We start from the raw sequence: 19,423 nt of genomic DNA on the forward strand, positions 1-19,423 counted from the left end.
TTTGGGCGCGTTAATTGTCATCCTGGTCGAACCTGGTGCCTGGTTAACGTCTAGGTTGGTTATCTCAACTGTTCCATAGAGATGCTAAGCTTAAATTCTACTCCCTCCGTTTCTTTTTATTAGTCGCTGGATAGTGCAATTTTGTACTATCCAGCGACTAATAAAAAGAAACGGAGGGAGTATTAAAGTTTATTATATTTTGATGTAATCATGTTGTAAATAGTATATAATTTTACCATATCGTGTATTAAGTTGTAGTCGCCTTTAAACAAATTATAATAATTTATAATAGACAATAAATACATATTAATCCATCATTGAGAAAGACTAATGGTTGTACCAATAGAGCCTCACTATAGAGAAACGCTCATTTTTTTGTTTATCTTGGGAGCTAGGCCTAGAGATAATTTTTGCATCTGCAGAGGCTGGCCACGCAACCAAACACGTGGAGATTGCATTCGGTGAACATGGTCAATGGCATATGCAGGCAACCAATACATTCATAATAGATTGAGAATTATATCCCCGTCAGTGGTGACCCCACCAATCGCCAATGCTTATGGAATCAAGCACCATGTCATATCTGGTTGTAGCAGGTGCAGGTCCTCGCCTCATTTTAGTGTCCGCGTCCGGCGATGGCTCTGGTTCTTTGCGCTTCCATAAGCCCCCCCACTCCTATTAGGCGCTTGCACTCACCGTCTGTGGTGGCTCACCGCTCTGCCCCTTCGTGCTTCCATAGACGGTTATGACCTCTTCAGTACTCTATCTAGATCTAGCTGCAGCAGGTGTCCTCCTCAATAGTCAATCGAGTTCACTCTGTTGTTTACGCGCCATGAAGCATCTTCTAAAGACACCGCTCCAACCACCCTATTTTACCTTATGATATCCAGTTCGTGTATCAAACCATGTCTATTACAACCGTCTTGACCACGATTTAAGATGGTAACCATTAGCGCCATGCCACAAACTCATGAATTAGTGCATGAGCTTCACCTACCTCACACCTTCAAAAGTAGCAGCTCAACTTTGTGTTGCTTGGTTCCTAACTCGCACACATGAAAGGCACATCGTTTCTTTCATTTTTTCCCGTTGTTTGGCTATCCTCGATCTCTGTTGTCACCTCACCCATCCTCGGTTTGTGTCTGGCATTCCTTGTCCTTGCTCCAAGGATGAAGCATCAAAAAGGAGAAGGTGTCGTCGTTGTACGCTAGATGCTCAGATCATCTTCGTCGGTGACGAGCACCCAACATGTATCGACTGATTAAGTGTACAACACACCAACATGGACAAGTTAGTTTGATATTAGTATGAGTATAGGTTCACTTGAAGGCAATTTGAAAGTTCTAAGTCCTAAAAAGCTAAAATGGAGGATAGAAAGTGTAACTTTGGGTAAAAGGGTAAAACAATGAGGTTTGAGTACTTAGATAAGTTTCATATGCCTAATACTATGTTTCTAGCACTTTTGTTTCATCTTAAACCCAATTCTGTGAGAAAAGCGCTTCTAGGACGTAATTTGAGCCAAAATGCAAATCCTGGTAAACTTTGGTGAAAAGGTGAGTTCCTCACACTTAGTCAATTTGATTATGTACTAACTATATTTGTCTAGTCGTAGGAAAGCTCAAAATAAAGTCCAAGTAAAATGGAATAAGATTTGGTAGAAAGGACTTATCTACTCAGGTCTAGTAGGAATAAAAACGGTCGGGATAAATTTCATTCTGTTTCGCATCGTTTTCTATATTTAACTCGATCGAAATCGTATTTTTTCGTACAAATTCAGAAATGGTACGAAAAATGGGATACTAAATTCGGAATCGGTACGAAACAGTTTGGGTGCATCCTGACCATTTTCGTTTATCCCGTATTTATGAGGGGTTATCTCGTTTTTGGCAACAAACCATTAACCAGCAAAGCACTATGTGAGCTCTTTTGGCCAGCCCAAATGACCATGCGTCCGTCTACAGGCCAGCCACGCACTCGCATTGAACATGTCAACACAAGCATCCAAGGCTCCAAGCTAGTAGTTTACAGCATGCTAGGCTCCTCACGCGATTCACACAGCCACAGAAGCACGCTAGCCCTAGAGATGCTATGAATTTTTACTAAGTTGTTGCCTATAAGTTTTTTTAAAAAAATGTTGTCATTATGGTATCTTGACTGTAATGTACTCATCTATTACTACTCTATAAGACGAAATTGTAGGCGTTCACAAGTGCACCGTGTTCTGCCCGTCCTCCCCTCGCGCAATCGCAGGAATCCCCGCCATCATCGCCTCTCGCGCACCTTCCTTCGACAACCTTCCATAGGAATCATCCATCGCGTCTGTGCTCCCCCTCGCGCAATCCTACCGCACTCGCCTCCCGAAATCGGCCGCCACGGCGCCTCACGCCATGGCTCCTGCCCAGCAGCTGCAGCTCCCTCCGCCTCCGGTGGTCTGGCACGCCGCCTCCTCGCCCAGATCCGTCCGTGGTCCGCCCCTCCGGCCTCGCCCAGCTCCAAAGCTCCCTCCTGCTCGCGGGCACGCGATCTCGCCCTGGGGGCCATGCCCTAGGCCGTCGTCTCGGCTCGCGTCCACCTCGTCCAGCGTCACAAGTGGCGCCGCCGCCGGTGTCGGCTACTTCGATCTCCCGCCCGCCGTCGACTCGTCCAGCAGTACCTACGCTCTGAATCCGATCCCCTCGCCGGTGGCGACGGCGTCGGCTGACCCATCCCCAAACTCGGCGCGGGAGCCCAAGCGGAAGCGAACTGGCCCGTGCGTCCCCCGCATCAACTCGAACCGAAGGGACGACCAAGCGGAGTCTAGACTCAAGAGCAACCGCGACCTCCCGGATCTCTCTCCCACCCACGCCTCGTCACCGTCGTCTTCTGCTGCACTGCAGCGATGGCCTCCCCCGACCTGCTCTTCAATCTGCGGAACCTCTTCTACCTGGGCGCCTACCAGGCAGCCATTAACAACATCGACATCCTGGGCCTCGACGCCGCCGCCGCCGCTGAGCGCGACGCCATCGTCTTCCGCTCCTACATCGCCCTCGGCTCCTACCAGGTGCGAACACATCTGGCGTCAGGCGCCTCAGCCGCTACCTCGCTGCAGGCCGTGAAGCTGCTCGCTCTGTACCTCACTGGAGACAAGGTTAGTGCGCTAGATCTGAACTGTCGCCTCTGATCTGGCTTTAATCGCGCTCTGCTGGTCTGCTTTCTTGACGTGTGCTTCGGTTCCTGATCCTTCCTTGTATGTTGCTTGCCTCCCTCGCGGGGCCAGCGTAGGTATGTCATGAAGAAGATCAACATCTCCAAGCAGAACGACAAGTTCCAGCAGACCGCTTACCAAGAGGTAACGCATGTGCTCCTAACACAGGAAGACAAGAAGACTCTTCTAGAGCGGTACACCGTGATCCAGTACCCTTCCTTCCACCGCGGCTGAGGAGCAACTCTCCCTCGCTGTCCACTTCCTCTTGTTGTATCCACACGACCTTTTTGTTCTATGAGTTTGTTTTGTTGTTGATCTGCCATTTTGCCTGCTCCGCTGCTCCTCGTGAGCCTTAACTGATGATCTTACTATCTTCCTCTTTTGTGAAGGGTGAAATAGGGAACGATGATACACTATGGCGGATTTCTCCAAGGTGCGAAGAAGATTCTTCTACTACTTTCTATTGTTATTTGTAACTATTGTTACCACTTTTGTTTGCGATTACTGCTTTGCCCGAGAATTGCATTCGCAGGCAATGTACATGCATGTTGTTTCCGCTTTTACAGAAAACAATATTTTTATGTACGGACGGGGTGGGTGATATGGAATTTAAGCTTATACCTATTTTAGATCTGATCGACTAGCTATAACTGAATTTATTAGGGGAATCCCCAAACTGGATCATTATTTTCTCAAATAGAAATGTCAATTCAGTTTGTGATAATGGAAAATAAGTGAAGAACATGATAATAGATGTATATATACTAGTAAACTTGTCTAGCACAGGATCTACACCATTATCGAGGGACCTTGAAACTTTTTTTGAATGTTGTAGTAATCCAGGCATCCAATTAAGTCATTTGATTGTGTGTGTGTAATCATGATTTACCCAAATAGTGTGAATCGGATGTCAGCGACTCAATGCCTTTAAAAATATTGTCATTTAAGGATTTTCTTTAATAGTACCATCAATCGACAGTGCAAAGCTTTTAACAATGTTATGTCGTATGAATAATTTATTACCATATTTCTCTCACCGAAAGAGTAGTACCATTCAGTAAGGAAATCAATGGTTATATATGTTAGTATAGTATATGATGTTACTATATTGAGTTCTCTGCTCTGCACTGTCATGGCACTTGTTATGATAGGCGTTTTCTAAACCTTCCGTAGGCGTTAAGGTGGCAAAGTATCCCAGGTGCAGCCATCCAGAGCTTGTGATGGGTCTCAGGGAGCACACTGACGCTGGGGGGGATCATACTTCTATTTCAAGATGAACTGATCCCAGGTCTAGAGTTTCTGAAAGACGGTAGGTGGATGGCAATACCTCCAACACAAGGCAACATGATCTTTGTAAACCTTGGAGATCAGATTGAAGTGATAACCAATGGAACCTACAAGAGCATATGCCACCGGGTCCTTCCCAACAAGAACGGGAGCCGCCTATCCATTGCAACATTCTATAACCCTGGTGCCGACGCCATAATCTGCCTAGCTTCAAAGCTCACATATCCTAGCCAATATCGTTTCCAAGACTACCTTGATTTCTATTCTACTACCAAGTTTACTGATAAGGTATTTAGGTTCCAGACTACAAAGGCAATATTGAAGTGAATAATCACAGCAGAAGCCTGGAGAAAAGAAGTGTCTGACTTGTTCTACAATACTGCATCAGTGCATAGATGCGCTTGTATTTACTGCTAGCTCCTAAGGAACAACGAGGTGTTAAAATATATATTTTTACTTTCAGTTGTTTTCTGTTTGAAGACTAAACAACCTGCACTACTTGTACTTAATGTAATATATTACATGTGGGTTCCTTCAGACAGTGATATGACATGTTAATTATGAAGGTGTCAATGATACTACTTGTACTTAATGTAATATAGATCTGAACTGTTGTAGTAATCCAGACATCCAATTATGAGTGGGTTCCTTCAGATAGTAGTAAACTTGTCTAGCCTTTTTCAACTAAATGTTTCTTTCAGCGGAGTGTTAAACCACACTATAAGTATTGGCTCAAAGCAGAGTGATACTGAGTGGCATGTTAGATATGCCGAGCTTGCATACTCATTTGTTGGAATGCATTGCATCTTTGACAACTACAAGGCCTCAGTTTTTTTATCTTACGAACCCATGATCATGTCTTGTGTTTTGTCTCTTTTAGCGATCAAGTATTTTTATCTAATTGATTTGGTTAGTGTACCGATTTTCTCATTATTGACTGATTTTATTATTGGCAGTTACTATGTTGAAATTTGGCCGCGTAAGTTCTGATCTGCTTGCATATGGTGCGGCAGATGGTAGCTTGACGGTCTGCTAGGTTTCTGAGCCACCATCTGTTCTTCAAAACATAATGGGCATTCTAAAAATAGCATAGGTTAGACCACACAACTATGTCACATGAAAATACCTTTTTGTGTAGTCCATAATATTGCCTTTTGGCGCCCTCTGTACTCGCCAACTCCATCGCCCTCGCCCTCCTGCAACTGTCACCTCCACCTCGAGCTCGCACGCCCCATGCCTGCGGCCTCCGTGTGGTTCGACAGCGTCGCGCGCGTGGCGCCCAGTGGCCTCCTGGTGCTCACCAACGTTACAGTGGCCATGACGGACCATGCGCTGCACCTGATTCCGCTCCCATTCTGTGAGTCGGCGTCCAACAGCACGGTGTGGTCCTTCTCCGTGTTGTTTTTGTTCACCATTGTCGGACAATCCTTCCACCTAAGCAGCCACGAGCTAGCCTTCTTCATCTCGCGCACCCGGAGCCTCTCCACCACGATGTCGATCCAGTACCTAGGCCTCCTCAACATCACCGATGGCGCCGAGGCCACCAGCAACCACATCTTGGTGGTGGGGTTCGACACAGTGCTCAACTATGAGTTCGGCGACATCAACCACAATCACGTCGACATCGACATTGACAGCCTCTGGTCCGTCATCTAGGTAGTTTTGCAAGTTCTTGGAATTAATTAAAATCTCCTAAATGTTCTTTTTTGGTTATTTATTCATGAAGTGTTTTTTCTTCTTTTTTGGTGAGAATGTTTTTAACAACTGGCTATCTTGTTATACCAACTGCAACTTTCTGTTGGACTGTCTAAAGTCCCCTTATCCATCACGATGTCCTTGTCGTCGGTGGCTAGCGGGTCGGGGATCCTGGAGGTCAAGGACTCAAGGCCTACTTCAATGGGGTCGATACACTAAACATCTTCTCATTGTGGAGCATGGACCCTCACTGTCAAGGTGTGTCGTGCATATCCCGTTCCTATCCTCCTGTCCTCATCGTCGCTTAAGCTAAATAAAGATTAACAACAATGCTAGATGCACTAGAGACTCCCAAGAAACATCTTTGAATACGTCTAGGGGCTGGGGAATCTTTTATGAATAAATCCATGACTAATCTAACCCTGTGTTGATCAATTCTTCTTTTGCTAGAACATTTATTTTGTTGCCAACACCGCTCAGATCAGTCACTGCTCACCTACATAGGCCGACCCCTTCCATGAGGAATGGACGCAGGTGCGATTTTGTTAGTGGTGAGATATGAGATTCTCTCTCCTACTTTCTTGCTCCATGTGTCCATTTTCATCATGTACACTCTATCTCCTTATCCATAGCTGCCTACATAGCTGCCTACCAATTTTATTAGGATAAATGCTATTATTCTTATTATTCTTTTACACTAGAGCTATTTGTTCGTTTGCTCTTCTTAAATTCGTTTGCTATTTGTTCGTTTGCTCATCTTAAATTTGGTTATCCTATCGTCGGCGTTCCGAGACCGGGGGGTCCCTAAGCCGACGAGTGAATGTCGTCGCGTGCCCCAGCCCAGATGGGTCGATGCGAGGCCGAGTGCGAAGGGGGGAAGTGAGGTGGCCGGAGATGGGCGTGAGAGAGGTGGAAATCCCGCGGCCTTCGTGTTCGTCCCGCGCCCAAGTCGGGTGCGCTTGCAGTAGGGGGTTACAAGCGTCCACGCGGGAGAGGGAGCGAGCGGCCTCACGCGAGCGCCTGTCTCGTCCTCATCCCCGCGCGGCCAACCCTCTCTAAGAGGGCCCTAGTCCTTCCTTTTATAGGCGTAAGGAGAGGATCCAGGTGTACAATGGGGGGTGTAGCAGAGTGCTACATGTCTAGCGGGGGAGAGCTAGCGCCCTAAGTATATGCCGTTGTGGCAGCCGGAGAGATTTTGGCACCCTGCTGGCGTGATGTCGTGGTCGTCGGAGGAGCGCTGGAGCCTGGCAGAGGGACAGCTGTCGGAGCTGTTGAGTCCTTGCTGACGTCCTCTTGCTTCCGTAAGGGGGCTGAGAGCCGTCGTCGTCACAGAGTATGCGGGGCGCCATCATTGCATATCTGGTGGAGAGAGCCAGATGGGACGCCGGTCTTGTTCCCCGTGGCCCGAGTCAGCTCGGGGTAGGGTGATGATGGCGCCTCCTGTTGACGTGGCCGGTCTGCGCCCTAGGTTGGGCGATGTGGAAGCTCCTCCGAAGCCGAGGTCGAGTCTGTCTTCCGTGGCCGAGGTCGAGTCCGAGCCCCTGGGTCGGGCGAGGCGGAGACCGTCGGCTGAGGCCAGGGCGGAGTCCGAGCCCTGGGGTCGGGCGAAGCGGAGTTCGTCGTCTTCTGGGGCTGAGCCCGAGTCCGAGCCCTGGGTCGGGCGGAGCGGAGTTCGTCGTCTTCTGGGGCTGAGCCCGAGTCCGAGCCCTGGGTCGGGCGGAGCGGAGTTCGTCGTCTTCTGGGGCTGAGCCCAAGTCCGAGCCCTGGGTCGGGCAGAGCGGAGTTCGTCGTCTTCCGGGACTTAGCCCGAGTCCGAGCCCTGGGTCGGGCGGAACGGAGTTCGTCGTCTTCCGGGACTTAGCCCGAGTCCGAGCCCTGGGTCGGGCGGAGCGGAGTTCGCCGTCTTTTCTGGGGCTGAGCCCGAGTCCGAGCCCTGGGTCGGGCGGAGCGGAGTTTCCTATGGTGCCTGCGGCCGGGCCTGACTGCCTATCAGCCTCACTCTGTCAAGTGATACCGCAGTCGGAGCGGCGCAGGCGGCGCTGTCTTTCTGTCAGGCCGGTCAGTGGAGCGGCGAAGTGACGGCGGTCACTTCGGCTCTATCGGCTGAAGGGTGCGCGTCAGGATAAAGGCGTCAGGCTGCCTTTGCATTAAATGCTCCTGCGATTTGGTCGGTCGGCACGGCGATTTGGTCAGGGTTGCTTCTTGGCGAAGACAGGGCCTCGGGCGAGCCGGAAATACGTTAGCCGCTGGGGGGGGGCCTCGGGCGAGGCGGAGATCCTCTGGGGTCGGCTGCCCTTGTCCGAGGCTAGGCTCGGGCGAGGCGTGATCGCGTCCTTCGAATGGACCGATCCCTGACTTAATCGCACCCATCAGGCCTTTGCAGCTTTATGCTGATGGGGGTTACCAACTGAGAATTAGGAGCCTTGAGGGTACCCCTAATTATGGTCCCCGACAGTAGCCCCCGAGCCTCGAAGGGAGTGTTAGCACTCGCTTGGAGGCTTTCGTCGCACTTTTTTGCAAGGGGACCAGCCTTTCTCGGTTGCGTTTTGTTCCGGTGGGTGCGCGCGAGCGCACCCGCCGGGTGTAGCCCCCGAGGCCTCGGAGGAGTGGTTTGACTCCTCCGAGGTCTTAATGCCTCGCATAATGCTTCGGCTGGTCTGGTCGTTCCCTCATGCGAGCTGGCCGTAGCCCAGGTGTACGGTCGGGTCCCAAGTTCTCGGGCTGGTATGTTGACGCTGTAAACGGTTCGACCGGAGCCGGGTTTGCGAGAGCAGCCCCCGAGCCTCTACACAGGGCGAGAGGGCGATCAGGGACAAACTCGACTTTTTTACATACGCACCTGCGTCGCCTTTCCGCAAGGAGGAGGGGGGAAAGCGCCATGTTGCCCTCGATGGGCGCCGAACATGGTGTCTCCGGTGAGCTGCAGGCGGGTAATCCGAGTGGACGTCCGTGCCCCATTCGTTAGGGGTCGGCTAGAGGCCCAGAGGCGCGCCCAAAAGTACCTGCGGGTGATCTGCCGGACCCGGTCCCCTGGCGACGGGGTCCGAGGGCACGATGCCTCCCTCTGATGGGGTTCCGTTACAAGATCGTTCCCGCTGGTCTCGGAAATGTCCTAGGGTACCTCGGGAGCGCAGCCCGAGCCTTGGTTATGTATCGAACGTACCCATGGTCATCCCTCGCTCTGTGTCTGAGGCGGCTGTGAACCCTTCGGGGGCCAGCCTTCGAACCCCTGATCAGTAGTGGGCGCGGAGCCCGAGTAGCCTGAGGCGGTCGTTGAACCCTTCTGAGGGGCCGGCCTTCGAACCTCTGACCAGTAGTGGGTGTAGAGCCCACGCGATATGAGGCGGCTGTCGAACCCTTCCGAGGGGCCAGCCTTCGAACCTCTGATCAGTAGGGAGGCTCGAAGCCTGGTTCCTTCACGGAGAAGGATCCTTTTCGGGGTATCCCCCTTTCCCGGTCCCTGTTGCAAGAGAGAGAAAGAGGAAAAAAGGAAAAGGATACGAAATCGAACGACGCGGCGTACCTTTTTTGACGCGGTCATTATGGCGAAGGCAAAGCGTCGCTCGCTTCTCCTGCCAGAGGCGCCGCCTGTCCCGCCGCGGAGTTAATGCGACGGGGCGAGTGGTTCGCGGGGCGGCCGTTGTGCGTGCGCGAGCCGTTCGAGGAACGGAACACGGGCGCGTTGTCTTCACGCCGTGAGAGAGGGTTCTCTCGTCGCCCCTGGATGGGACGTAGGCTTGGTTGGCGACGTGACCGCTGCTCCTGCCTGCCTGCCACCGCCATTACTGCCAGCCCATTTTTGGCCGCATTGACCGTCGCGCCAGGCTGGCGCCGCTGGGTCGTGCTCTGGGTCGCCTCGAGTCGCGGTATCGGTTCCGCAGTCGAGGAGGCGCGGTGGTGGCGCAAGTGGCGGTGCAGTTGCATGCACGAAGCATTCGGCGCGCCAGTTGCATGACGCGTGGGCCTGGGCCTCCATGCTGGGCGTGTTGGGAGTCGAAGAAGTGCGCCCACTTGGCGCGGTTGCATGCCGCCTGCATGGCTGCCCGCCCTTTCGCCCGCTTGTCTGGGCAAAAGTGGAGAGCCGCTTGTAACCGCTGGGCGGTTGCACGCACCGCGCATGGCGGTTTGGCTTCTTCTGCTCTGAGCCAGCTTGCATGACATGTGGAACCCAGCCCCCGCGCCGTAGGGGAGGACCTTGGAGCGTGTTGGAGAAGACTCAGCCCACGACGGCTGGGGACGCAAGTAGGGAGAGTCGCCTTTAAAAGGAGGGTGACCCCCTTGGAAGGCGACCATGTCTTCGCGCTCCCTTATGCATCGTGCCTTTCCACCTTCCAAGCCCCTGGATGGGGGATGCTCGCAGTCTTTCCGCCTTATAGTTGGAGGAACGCAACTCCGTGGGAGTTGGTACCTTTCAGCCATCGTTCGGCTTCAAGGATTTTCATCAGTCGGCCCGGCTGCACCCCTCCGCCGGAGGTCACCCAAGATGGTGACCTCCAGTTTGATGGCGGGGGAAAGCAAACCGGGCCGCGGCCTCTGCCCCTCCCTCAGCCTCAAGGATTTTCATCACCAGGGCTGGGGAGGGGAGTGTGCCGAGTTGGGGTCGGCCCCTGCGTGGGCGGTGGCCCGCTCCTTCCCTTAGTGATTGGGGGGAAGGGCGGTTGTCGTCCGTGGCGCTGCCAGCTGCCGCGTGCCTGGCTCTCGGGCCCGAGTGGCTTCGGAGCCGCTCTCGGCGCCGGCTTCTGCCATGGCAGCTGGAAGAGGTTCTTCCGCCGACGAGATAGCCAGGGCCGCCCACGGACCGACCTCCAACTCTACGGCCTTCTGCCCGTCCTTGCCTCACGAGTTTGGGCATGGGCGGGGGCCTCCTGGCAGCAGCATCCGCCCTGAGGTCATTGCTGCCGCTGTTTGGCCCCCCGGAGCAGAAGTCGTCGTCGTCGCCGCTGCCGGAGCGGGCGACGGCGCGCCGTTCGTCGGTCTTCTGTTGCTCCGCAGGCCCCCTCCCCATCGAGTGGGGTTGTTCGTACATGCGGAGGTGGAACCGGAGTTCCGTTTGTAATGGCACTTTGAATGCCAGTGTTTTTGTTCATTGTGGCTGTCGAGGCCTGAACATGTATGTATTTTTCCTCATTTTCGAGCACTAAGACTCGCCTGTTGGTTGTCTGAACCGCTTCACCAAGCGTGAGTCGCCCCGTGTAAAGGTGACGAGTGAGGTATCCGTATCCCGGAGGCGTAGGAGTCCCTCGGCTCGGTCAGCCTTGTTGTCCGAGGCTTCCCTTGCTTAGTTAGAGGAACCCCTCGGCCGCTCTTCGATGAGCCGAGGCCAGGGGTAGCGGTGTCAGCACGAACAGAGGCAGAGTTAGCTCGGAAAGAAGACCTGGTCGGTCGGAGCCTGGCCGGGTCGTCCGTTAGCGGGACCGACGCCGGAATTGACCTGCCGAGGCCTCGGGTCGGGCTGATGTCCTCGGGGGACAGCTGGCCCAGGCCTCGGGGGTGGCCAGCCAAGCCGCCTGCCCGAGCCGGATTCTCGGAGAAGACCCTGGCGGCGACGGCCCGAGCTTGGTGATGACGTTGTCTTTTAGAGCGGAGACCCTTAGACCGTGTCGCCGTCCGAGGCCAGGTCGGACCTCGCCAAAGGTGTTGTCGACGCCGAGGGTGCTGCTGCTCCCTTCAAGCGTCAAGATCCGTGCCTGCAGGGTCGGATCATCTTGTAGCGCGTGTTTTCTGCGGCCGCCGAGGCCAAAACACACCCTCGTCATGTTGTAAAGCTGCGTCTCCTTTCCTCTTATTTCGAGTATCTGGACTTTTTTGTCGGTAACATAATTGCTTGTGCGAGCGAGAGTTGCTTCTCACGGAAGGTGACGAGTGAGGTATCCGTATCCCGGAAGCGTAGGAGTCCCTCGGCTCGGTCGGCCTTGCTGCTTACGCGCACTCTTACCCGTCCATGGGGTTCTGTCACCGACGCAGTTGAGAAGGCTCGAAGAATCGCTTCGGCAGAAGAGCTTCCGAACGTGAAGACTTGTTCGGTCCGCGGAATCACTTATCCGAACGTGAGTTACTTATCGCAGAAGGTGATGAGTGAGGTATCCATATCCCAGAGGCGTAGGAGTCCCTCGGCTCGGTCAGCCTTGGCTGCTTACGTGTACTCCGTCATTTTCAGGATCCACTTTCGAAGTAGTCAAAAAGCACGAAAGACATTCTGGCAGAAAGGATCTTTTTTCGAGGAAAAAATTCGACGCAGAGGGGGTTCCCCCCTTTTAGCCCCCGAGGGAGGGTCGGACTTTGCCGAGGCAAGGTTGACCCTTCCTTGATGACTAAACTTTGCGTAGGAGTGAGGTATATGAATAACTTGAAAACATCTTAAGGGTAGAAGCGACGTAGCTGTTGGATGTTCCAAGCGTTGCCGTAGACCTCGCCTTGACTGTTGGCCAGCTTGTACGTTCCGGGCTTCAGAACCTTGGCGATGACGAACGGCCCCTCCCAGGGGGCGTGAGCTTGTGCCGCCCTCGGGCGTCTTGTTGCAGCCGAAGCACCAGGTCGCCCACCTGGAGGTCTCGGGACCGGACCCCTCGGGCGTGGTAGCGTCGCATGGACTGCCGGTACCGCGCCAAGTGTAGTAAGGCCCTATCCCGAGCCTCTTCCAGCTGGTCCAGCGAGTCTTCTCGACTAGCTTGGTTGCTTTGGTCGGCATAGGCCCTTGTCCTCGGGGAACCGTATTCTAAGTCTGTGGGCAAGATGGCCTCGGCCCCATAGACTAGAAAGAACGGCGTGAAGCCCGTGGCTCGGCTCGGTGTTGTCCTCAAGCTCCAGACCACCGAGGGGAGTTCCTTTATCCATCGCTTGCCGAACTTGTTGAGGTCGTTGTAGATCCGAGGCTTGAGTCCTTGTAGAATCATGCCGTTGGCACGCTCTACTTGCCCATTCGTCATGGGATGAGCCACGGCGGCCCAGTCCACCCGGATGTGGTGATCCTCGCAGAAGTCCAGGAACTTTCTGCCGGTGAACTGGGTGCCGTTGTCGGTGATGATGGAGTTCGGGACCCCGAAACGATGGATGATGTTGGTGAAGAACGCCACCGCCTGCTCGGACCTGATGCTGTTTAGGGGTCGGACCTCGATCCACTTGGAGAATTTGTCGATGGCGACCAAAAGGCGCGTGTAGCCCCCGGGTGTCTTCTGCAAGGGGCCGACGAGGTCCAGACCCCACACAGCAAAAGGCCAGGTGATGGGTATCGTCTGCAGAGCCTGAGCGGGCAGGTGGGTCTGCCTTGCGTAGAACTGACACCCTTCGCAGGTGCGGACAATTCTAGTGGCGTCGGCCACCGCCGTCGGCCAGTAGAAACCTTGTCGGAAAGCATTTTGGACAAGGGCTCGAGGTGCTGCGTGATGGCCGCAAGCCCCCGAGTGTATCTCTCGAAGGAGTTCCTGACCTTCGGTGATGGAGATGCATCGCTGGAGGATGCCTGAGGGGCTGCGGTGGTAGAGCTCCTTCCCATCTCCCAGCAAGACGAACGACTTGGCGCGCCGCGCCAACCGCCGAGCTTCGGCTCGGTCGAGGGGTAGTTCTCCTTGGTGGAGATATTGTAGGTACGGGGCCTGCCAGTTTTGATCAGGCGCGACCCCGCTTTGCTTCCCCTCAACGTGAAGCGTCTCGCCCTCGGGGGCCGAGGGTACCTCGGGCTGAACCGAGGGTGCCTCGGGCCGAGCCGAGGGTGCCTCGGACTGAGCCGAGGGTACCTCGGGCTGGACCGAGGGTGCCTCGGGCTCGGGCGTGTCGTCGATCTTGACGGAGGGTTGATGCAGGTCTCGGGAGAAGACGTCCGGGGGAACCGTTGTCCGCCCCGAGGCTATTTTAGCCAGCTCGTCCGCAGTCTCGTTGTAGCGCCGGGCGATGTGGTTGAGCTCGAGCCCGTAGAACTTGTCTTCCAGGCGCCGAACCTCATCGCAATAGGCCTCCATCTTCGGGTCGCGGCAGTGGGAGTTCTTCATGACTTGGTCGATGACGAGCTGCGAGTCACCGCGAGCGTCGAGGCGTCGGACCCCTAGCTCGATGGCGATCTGCAACCCGTTGACCAGAGCCTCATACTCGGCCACATTGTTGGACGCCGGGAAATGGAGGCGTAGCACATAGCGTATGTGCTTCCCGAGGGGCGAGATGAAGAGTAGGCCTGCGCCGGCTCCTGTCTTCATCAGCGACCCGTCGAAGAACATGGTCCAGAGCTCCGGCTGGATCGGAGCTGTTGGGAGCTGGGTGTCGACCCATTCAGCTACGAAGTCCACCAAGACCTGGGACTTGATGGCCTTCCGAGGGGCGAACGAGATTGTCTCGCCCATGATTTCCACCGCCCACTTTGCAATCCTCCCCGAGGCCTCCCGGCACTGGATGATCTCCCCTAGGGGGAAGGATGACACCACAGTTACCGGATGAGACTCGAAGTAGTGTCGCAACTTCCGCCGTGTCAGGATCACCGCATACAGCAGCTTCTGAACTTGTGGGTAGCGGATCTTGATTTCGGACGGTACCTCACTGACGAAGTAGACTGGCCTCTGAACGGGCAATGCATGTCCCTCTTCTTGCCTCTCGACCACAATCGCGGCGCTAACCACCTGAGTGGTTGCGGCGACGTAGACCAAGAGGGCTTCTCCGGCAGCTGGGGGCACCAAGATAGGCGCCTTCGTGAGGAGCGCCTTCAGGTTCTCGAGGGCTTCCTCGGCCTCAGGGGTCCAAGTGAAGCACTTGGCCTTCCTTAAGAGGCGGTACAGAGGTAGACCTCTTTCGCCGAGGCGTGAGATGAAGCGGCTTAGAGCCGCGAGACATCCCATGACCCTCTGTACGCCTTTCAAGTCCTTGATGGGCCCCATGCTGGTGATGGCTGCGATCTTCTCCGGGTTGGCTTCGATGCCCCGCTCGGAGACGATGAACCCCAAGAGCATGCCTCGGGGCACCCCGAAGACACACTTTCAGGATTGAGCTTGACGCCTTTCGCCTTGAGACATCGAAATGTTACTTCAAGGTCGGAAAGGAGGTCGGAGGCTTTCCTTGTCTTGACTACGATGTCATCGACGTAGGCCTCGACCGTGCGGCCAATGTGTTTGCCGAACACATGGTTCATGCACCGCTGGTACGTCGCGCCCGCATTCCTCAAGCCAAACGGCATGGTGACATAGCAGTACATGCCGAAGGGTGTGATGAAAGAAGTCGCGAGCTGGTCGGACTCTTTCATCCTGATTTGGTGATACCCTGAGTAGGCATCGAGGAAAGACAGGGTTTCGCACCCAGCAGTGGAATCCACGATTTGATCGATGCGAGGCAGAGGGTAGGGAACCTTCAGACATGCTTTGTTCAGACCAGTGTAGTCTACACACATCCGCCATTTCCCCCCTTTCTTTCTCACAAGCACAGGGTTGGCAAGCCATTCGGGATGGAATACCTCTTTGATGAACCCTGCCGCCATTAGCTTGTGGATCTCCTCGCCTATGGCTCTGCGCTTCTCCTCGTCGAATCGGCGCAGAGGCTGCTTGACGGGTCGGGCTCCGGCTCGGATGTCCAGCGAGTGCTCGGCGACATCCCTCGGTATGCCGGGCATGTCCGAGGGACTCCACGCGAAGACGTCGGCGTTCACGCGGAGAAAGTCGACGAGCACTGCTTCCTATTTGGGATCGAGCCCGGAGCCGATCCGGATCTGCTTGGAGGCGTCGCTGCTGGGGTCGAGGGGGACGGCCTTAACCGTCTCCGCTGGCTCAAAGTTGTCGGCATGACGCTTCACGTCTGGCACCTCCTTAGAGAGGATCTCCAGGCCGTCGATGAGGGCCTCAGACTCGGCGAGTGCCTCGGCGTACTCCACGCACTCCACGTCGCATTCGAACGCGTGTTTGTACGTGGGGCCGACGGTGATGACCCCGTTGGGGCCCGACATCTTGAGCTTCAGGTAGGTGTAGTTGGGGACGACCATGAACTTCGCTTAGCATGGTCTTCCCAGTACCGCGTGGTAGGTTCCTCGGAACCCGACCACCTCGAACGTCAGGGTCTCCCTTCAGAAGTTGGAGGGTGTTCCGAAGCAGACGGGAAGGTCAAGTTGTTCGAGGGGCTGAACGCGCTTCCCGGGGATGATCCCATGGAAGGGCGCAGCGCCTGCCCGGACGGAGGACAGATCGACACGCAGGAGCCCGAGGGTCTCGGTGTAGATGATGTTGAGGTTGCTGCCTCCGTCCATGAGTACCTTGGTGAGTCTGACGTCGCCGATGACGGGGTCGACGACGAGCGGGTATTTCCCCGGGCTCGGCACATGGTCGGGGTGATCGGCTTGGTCGAAGGTGATGGGCTTGTCGGACCAGTCTAGGTAGACTGGCGCCGCCACCTTCACCGAACAGACCTCCCGGCGCTCTTGCTTGCGGTGCCGAGTCGAGGCATTCGCCGCTTGCCCACCGTAGATCATGAAGCAGTCGCGGACCTCAGGGAACTCTCCTGCTTGGTGATCTTCCTTCTTATCGTCGTCGTGGGCCCTGCCACCCTCCGCGGGTGGCCTGGCCCTGTGGAAGTGGCGCCGAAGCATGACGCACTCCTCAAGGGTGTGCTTGACGGGCCCCTGGTGATAGGGGCATGGCTCCTTGAGCATCTTGTCGAAGAGGTTGGCACCTCCTGGGGGTTTCCGAGGGTTCTTGTACTCGACGGCGGCGACAAGGTCCGCGTCGGCGGCGTCGCGTTTCGCTTGCGACTTCTTCTTGCCCTTCTTCTTGGCGCCGCGCTGAGTTGACGCCTCGGGGGCATCTTCCGATGGGCGGCCCTGGGGCTGCTTGTCCTTCCGGAAGATAGCCTCGACCGCCTCCTGGCCGGAGGCGAACTTGGTGGCGATGTCCATCAGCTCGCTCGCCCTAGCGGGGGTCTTGCGACCCAGCTTGCTCACCAGGTCGCGGCAGGTGGTGCCAGCGAGGAACGCGCCGATGACATCCGAGTCGGTGATGTTGGGCAGCTCGGTGCGCTGCTTCGAGAATCGCCGGATGTAGTCCCGGAGAGACTCTCCCGGCTGCTGTCGGTAGCTTCGGAGGTCCCAGGAATTCCCGGGGCGCACGTACGTGCCCTGGAAATTGCCGGCAAAAGCTTGGACTAGGTCGTCCCAGTTGGAGATCTGCCCCGGAGGCAGGTGCTCCAACCAGGCGCGGGCGGTGTTGGAGAGAAACATGGGGAGGTTACGGATGATGAGGTTGTCATCGTCCGTTCCACCCAGTTGGTAGGCCAGACAGTAGTCCGCGAGCCACAGTTCCGGTCTCGTCTCCCTCGAGTACTTTGTGATAGTAGTCGGGGGTCGGAACCGGGTCGGGAACGGCGCTCGTCGTATGGCCCGGCTGAAGGCCTGCGGACCGGGTGGTTCGGGCGAGGGACTCCGATCCTCCCCGCTGTCGTAGCGTCCCCCACGCCTGGGGTGGTAGCCTCGGCGCACCCTCTCGTCGAGGTGGGCCCGACGGTCGCGGTGATGGTGCTCGTTGCCGAGGCGACCCGGGGCCGCAGGCGCTGTGTTGCGCGTGCGCCCGGTGTAGATCGAGGCTTCCCGCATGAATCGGGAAGTCGCGGCATGAGGTTCCGAGGGGTACCCCTGCCTTCGGGAGGCGGAGCTCTCGGCCCGTCGGACCGCGACGCCTTCCAGGAGATTCTTGAGCTCTCTCTGGATTCGCCGCCCCTCGGTGGTTGATGGCTTCGGCATCGCGCGGAGGAGCATTGCTGCTGCAGCCAGGTTCTGGCCAACCCCACTGGATGCGGGTGGCGGCCTGACCCTGACATCGTCGGTGATGCGGTGCTGGAAGCCCTGGGGTAGATGACGTATTTCTCCGGCCGGAGGCTGGCCCGCCCATTCCTACCCGACGTCCCGGCGGATCGGCTCAAGCGCTCCTGCTCCCTCGTCGAGCCTGGCCTGCACCCCGCGGATTTGCTCGAGCTGTGGGTCATGGCCCCCGCCTGAACGGGGACCAAAGCTAGCTCCCATGGGATGTCAACGCGAGGCACCGGCCTAGGGAGGTCACCGTCCTCCGGCATGCCGAGATGGTTGCCTTCGGAGGGACCCCCTAGGTCGACGTGGAAACATTCGCGGCTTGGGCCGCAGTTGTAACACCCCTGGTGTTACTATAACTAAAACTTGAACATGGCATCATGAGCATTGGCATTGCATATGTTTGACACACCTAGAGTGCATTCACTAGGCAAAAATTTGAAACAAGTTGTGTTGTTTAAAGTGTTTTGCAAAAAGAACCCTGGTTAAGGAACTTAACCCTAAATAGAGGTTAAAAGGGTAAAACTTAACCCAAGTTAAGAAAACCTAAATACTTTAGGGTAAAAGTCATAAAATGACCCTAAAAATAAAGTTGAATCACATTTATACCCCTGGGATGCCAGAAACCCTAATTGGAATCCTGGAAAACCCTGAAACCAAACCCTAGGGGCTTATGTGCAAAATTAGTCCACTTTTGGGCTAAAGTGCAGAAACCAAGCTAAATAAGTATTTAAAGTCATTTGGTTCACAAATATGTGGACTTGAAAGCCAAACCCTAAGTTTTGGACCAAAATGCAAAAATCACTTCTTAAAGCACTATAGAGCCTAAGTCTGAAATCAGTGTGTTTTCTTCAACTTTGAGCCCTTGTATCTTTCATGTTCTAGGGATTTTGCCCTAGGGAACCACATCAAAGTTAAAGACCAAACATAGGAGAACAACTTTGCTCAAGAAGGAAAGCATAGTTGTTAAGAGAAATTGGAAGATAATCATGCTCAAAGCTTGGCTGACAGGCTGGTTTCATTTGGAAATTCAGCTACTCAGTGTAACAGGGTCAGCTTTGAGTGTGAATTCAACCATGATATAGTGATCAAATGAGCTCAGTCACTATAGTCGAAATTTAGGTGGTACATAGCTCTCCAACTTTGCTGCAGAGCATGGAGTATGTTCCTATTGGAATTTGTGAGTAAATCATGCCTGAATATCGACTGTCAGACTAACTGAATCCCAATCCAATGGTACAGTAACCTGATAAAGATCAAACTGCCAGCGCTGCTCGCTCGCCGCCGGTGACCTGCCTGCGCTGGGATTCGTGCTGTTGCCGCCTAGATGCACGCTCGGGTGGGTGGATAACATCGCGAGAGGAAAGATATTTGTCGTCGGTGGGCTGGAGGTCACTCCGGTGACTCACCGTCACCATCTCCCTTCTGTTTTGCGGCTGAGCAGATAAGCTCGCCGGGGAACCACCGTCGCACGACCTTGCGCCACGTATCTGAGTACC

General features: G+C 55.0%; 1 protein-coding gene across 11 annotated transcripts; it reads left to right on the forward strand.

Moving 5' to 3' along the window:
* The first annotated feature begins 2,132 nt into the window (after positions 1-2,132).
* Positions 2,133-5,032, forward strand: LOC100274827 (1-aminocyclopropane-1-carboxylate oxidase 1). 11 transcript variants are annotated; one of them, XM_008660113.3, is made up of 4 exons: positions 2,134-3,127; positions 3,257-3,378; positions 3,574-3,617; positions 4,358-5,032. In XM_008660113.3, the coding sequence occupies exons 1-3, from the start codon at positions 2,879-2,881 to the stop codon at positions 3,581-3,583; spliced, it is 381 nt and encodes a 126-aa protein (XP_008658335.1). In that variant the 5' UTR covers positions 2,134-2,878; the 3' UTR covers positions 3,584-3,617; positions 4,358-5,032.
* Positions 5,033-19,423: the final 14,391 nt, after the last annotated feature.

Source organism: Zea mays, chromosome 9, assembly GCF_902167145.1.
Source record: "Zea mays cultivar B73 chromosome 9, Zm-B73-REFERENCE-NAM-5.0, whole genome shotgun sequence".
Taxonomy (NCBI): Eukaryota; Viridiplantae; Streptophyta; class Magnoliopsida; order Poales; family Poaceae; genus Zea; species Zea mays.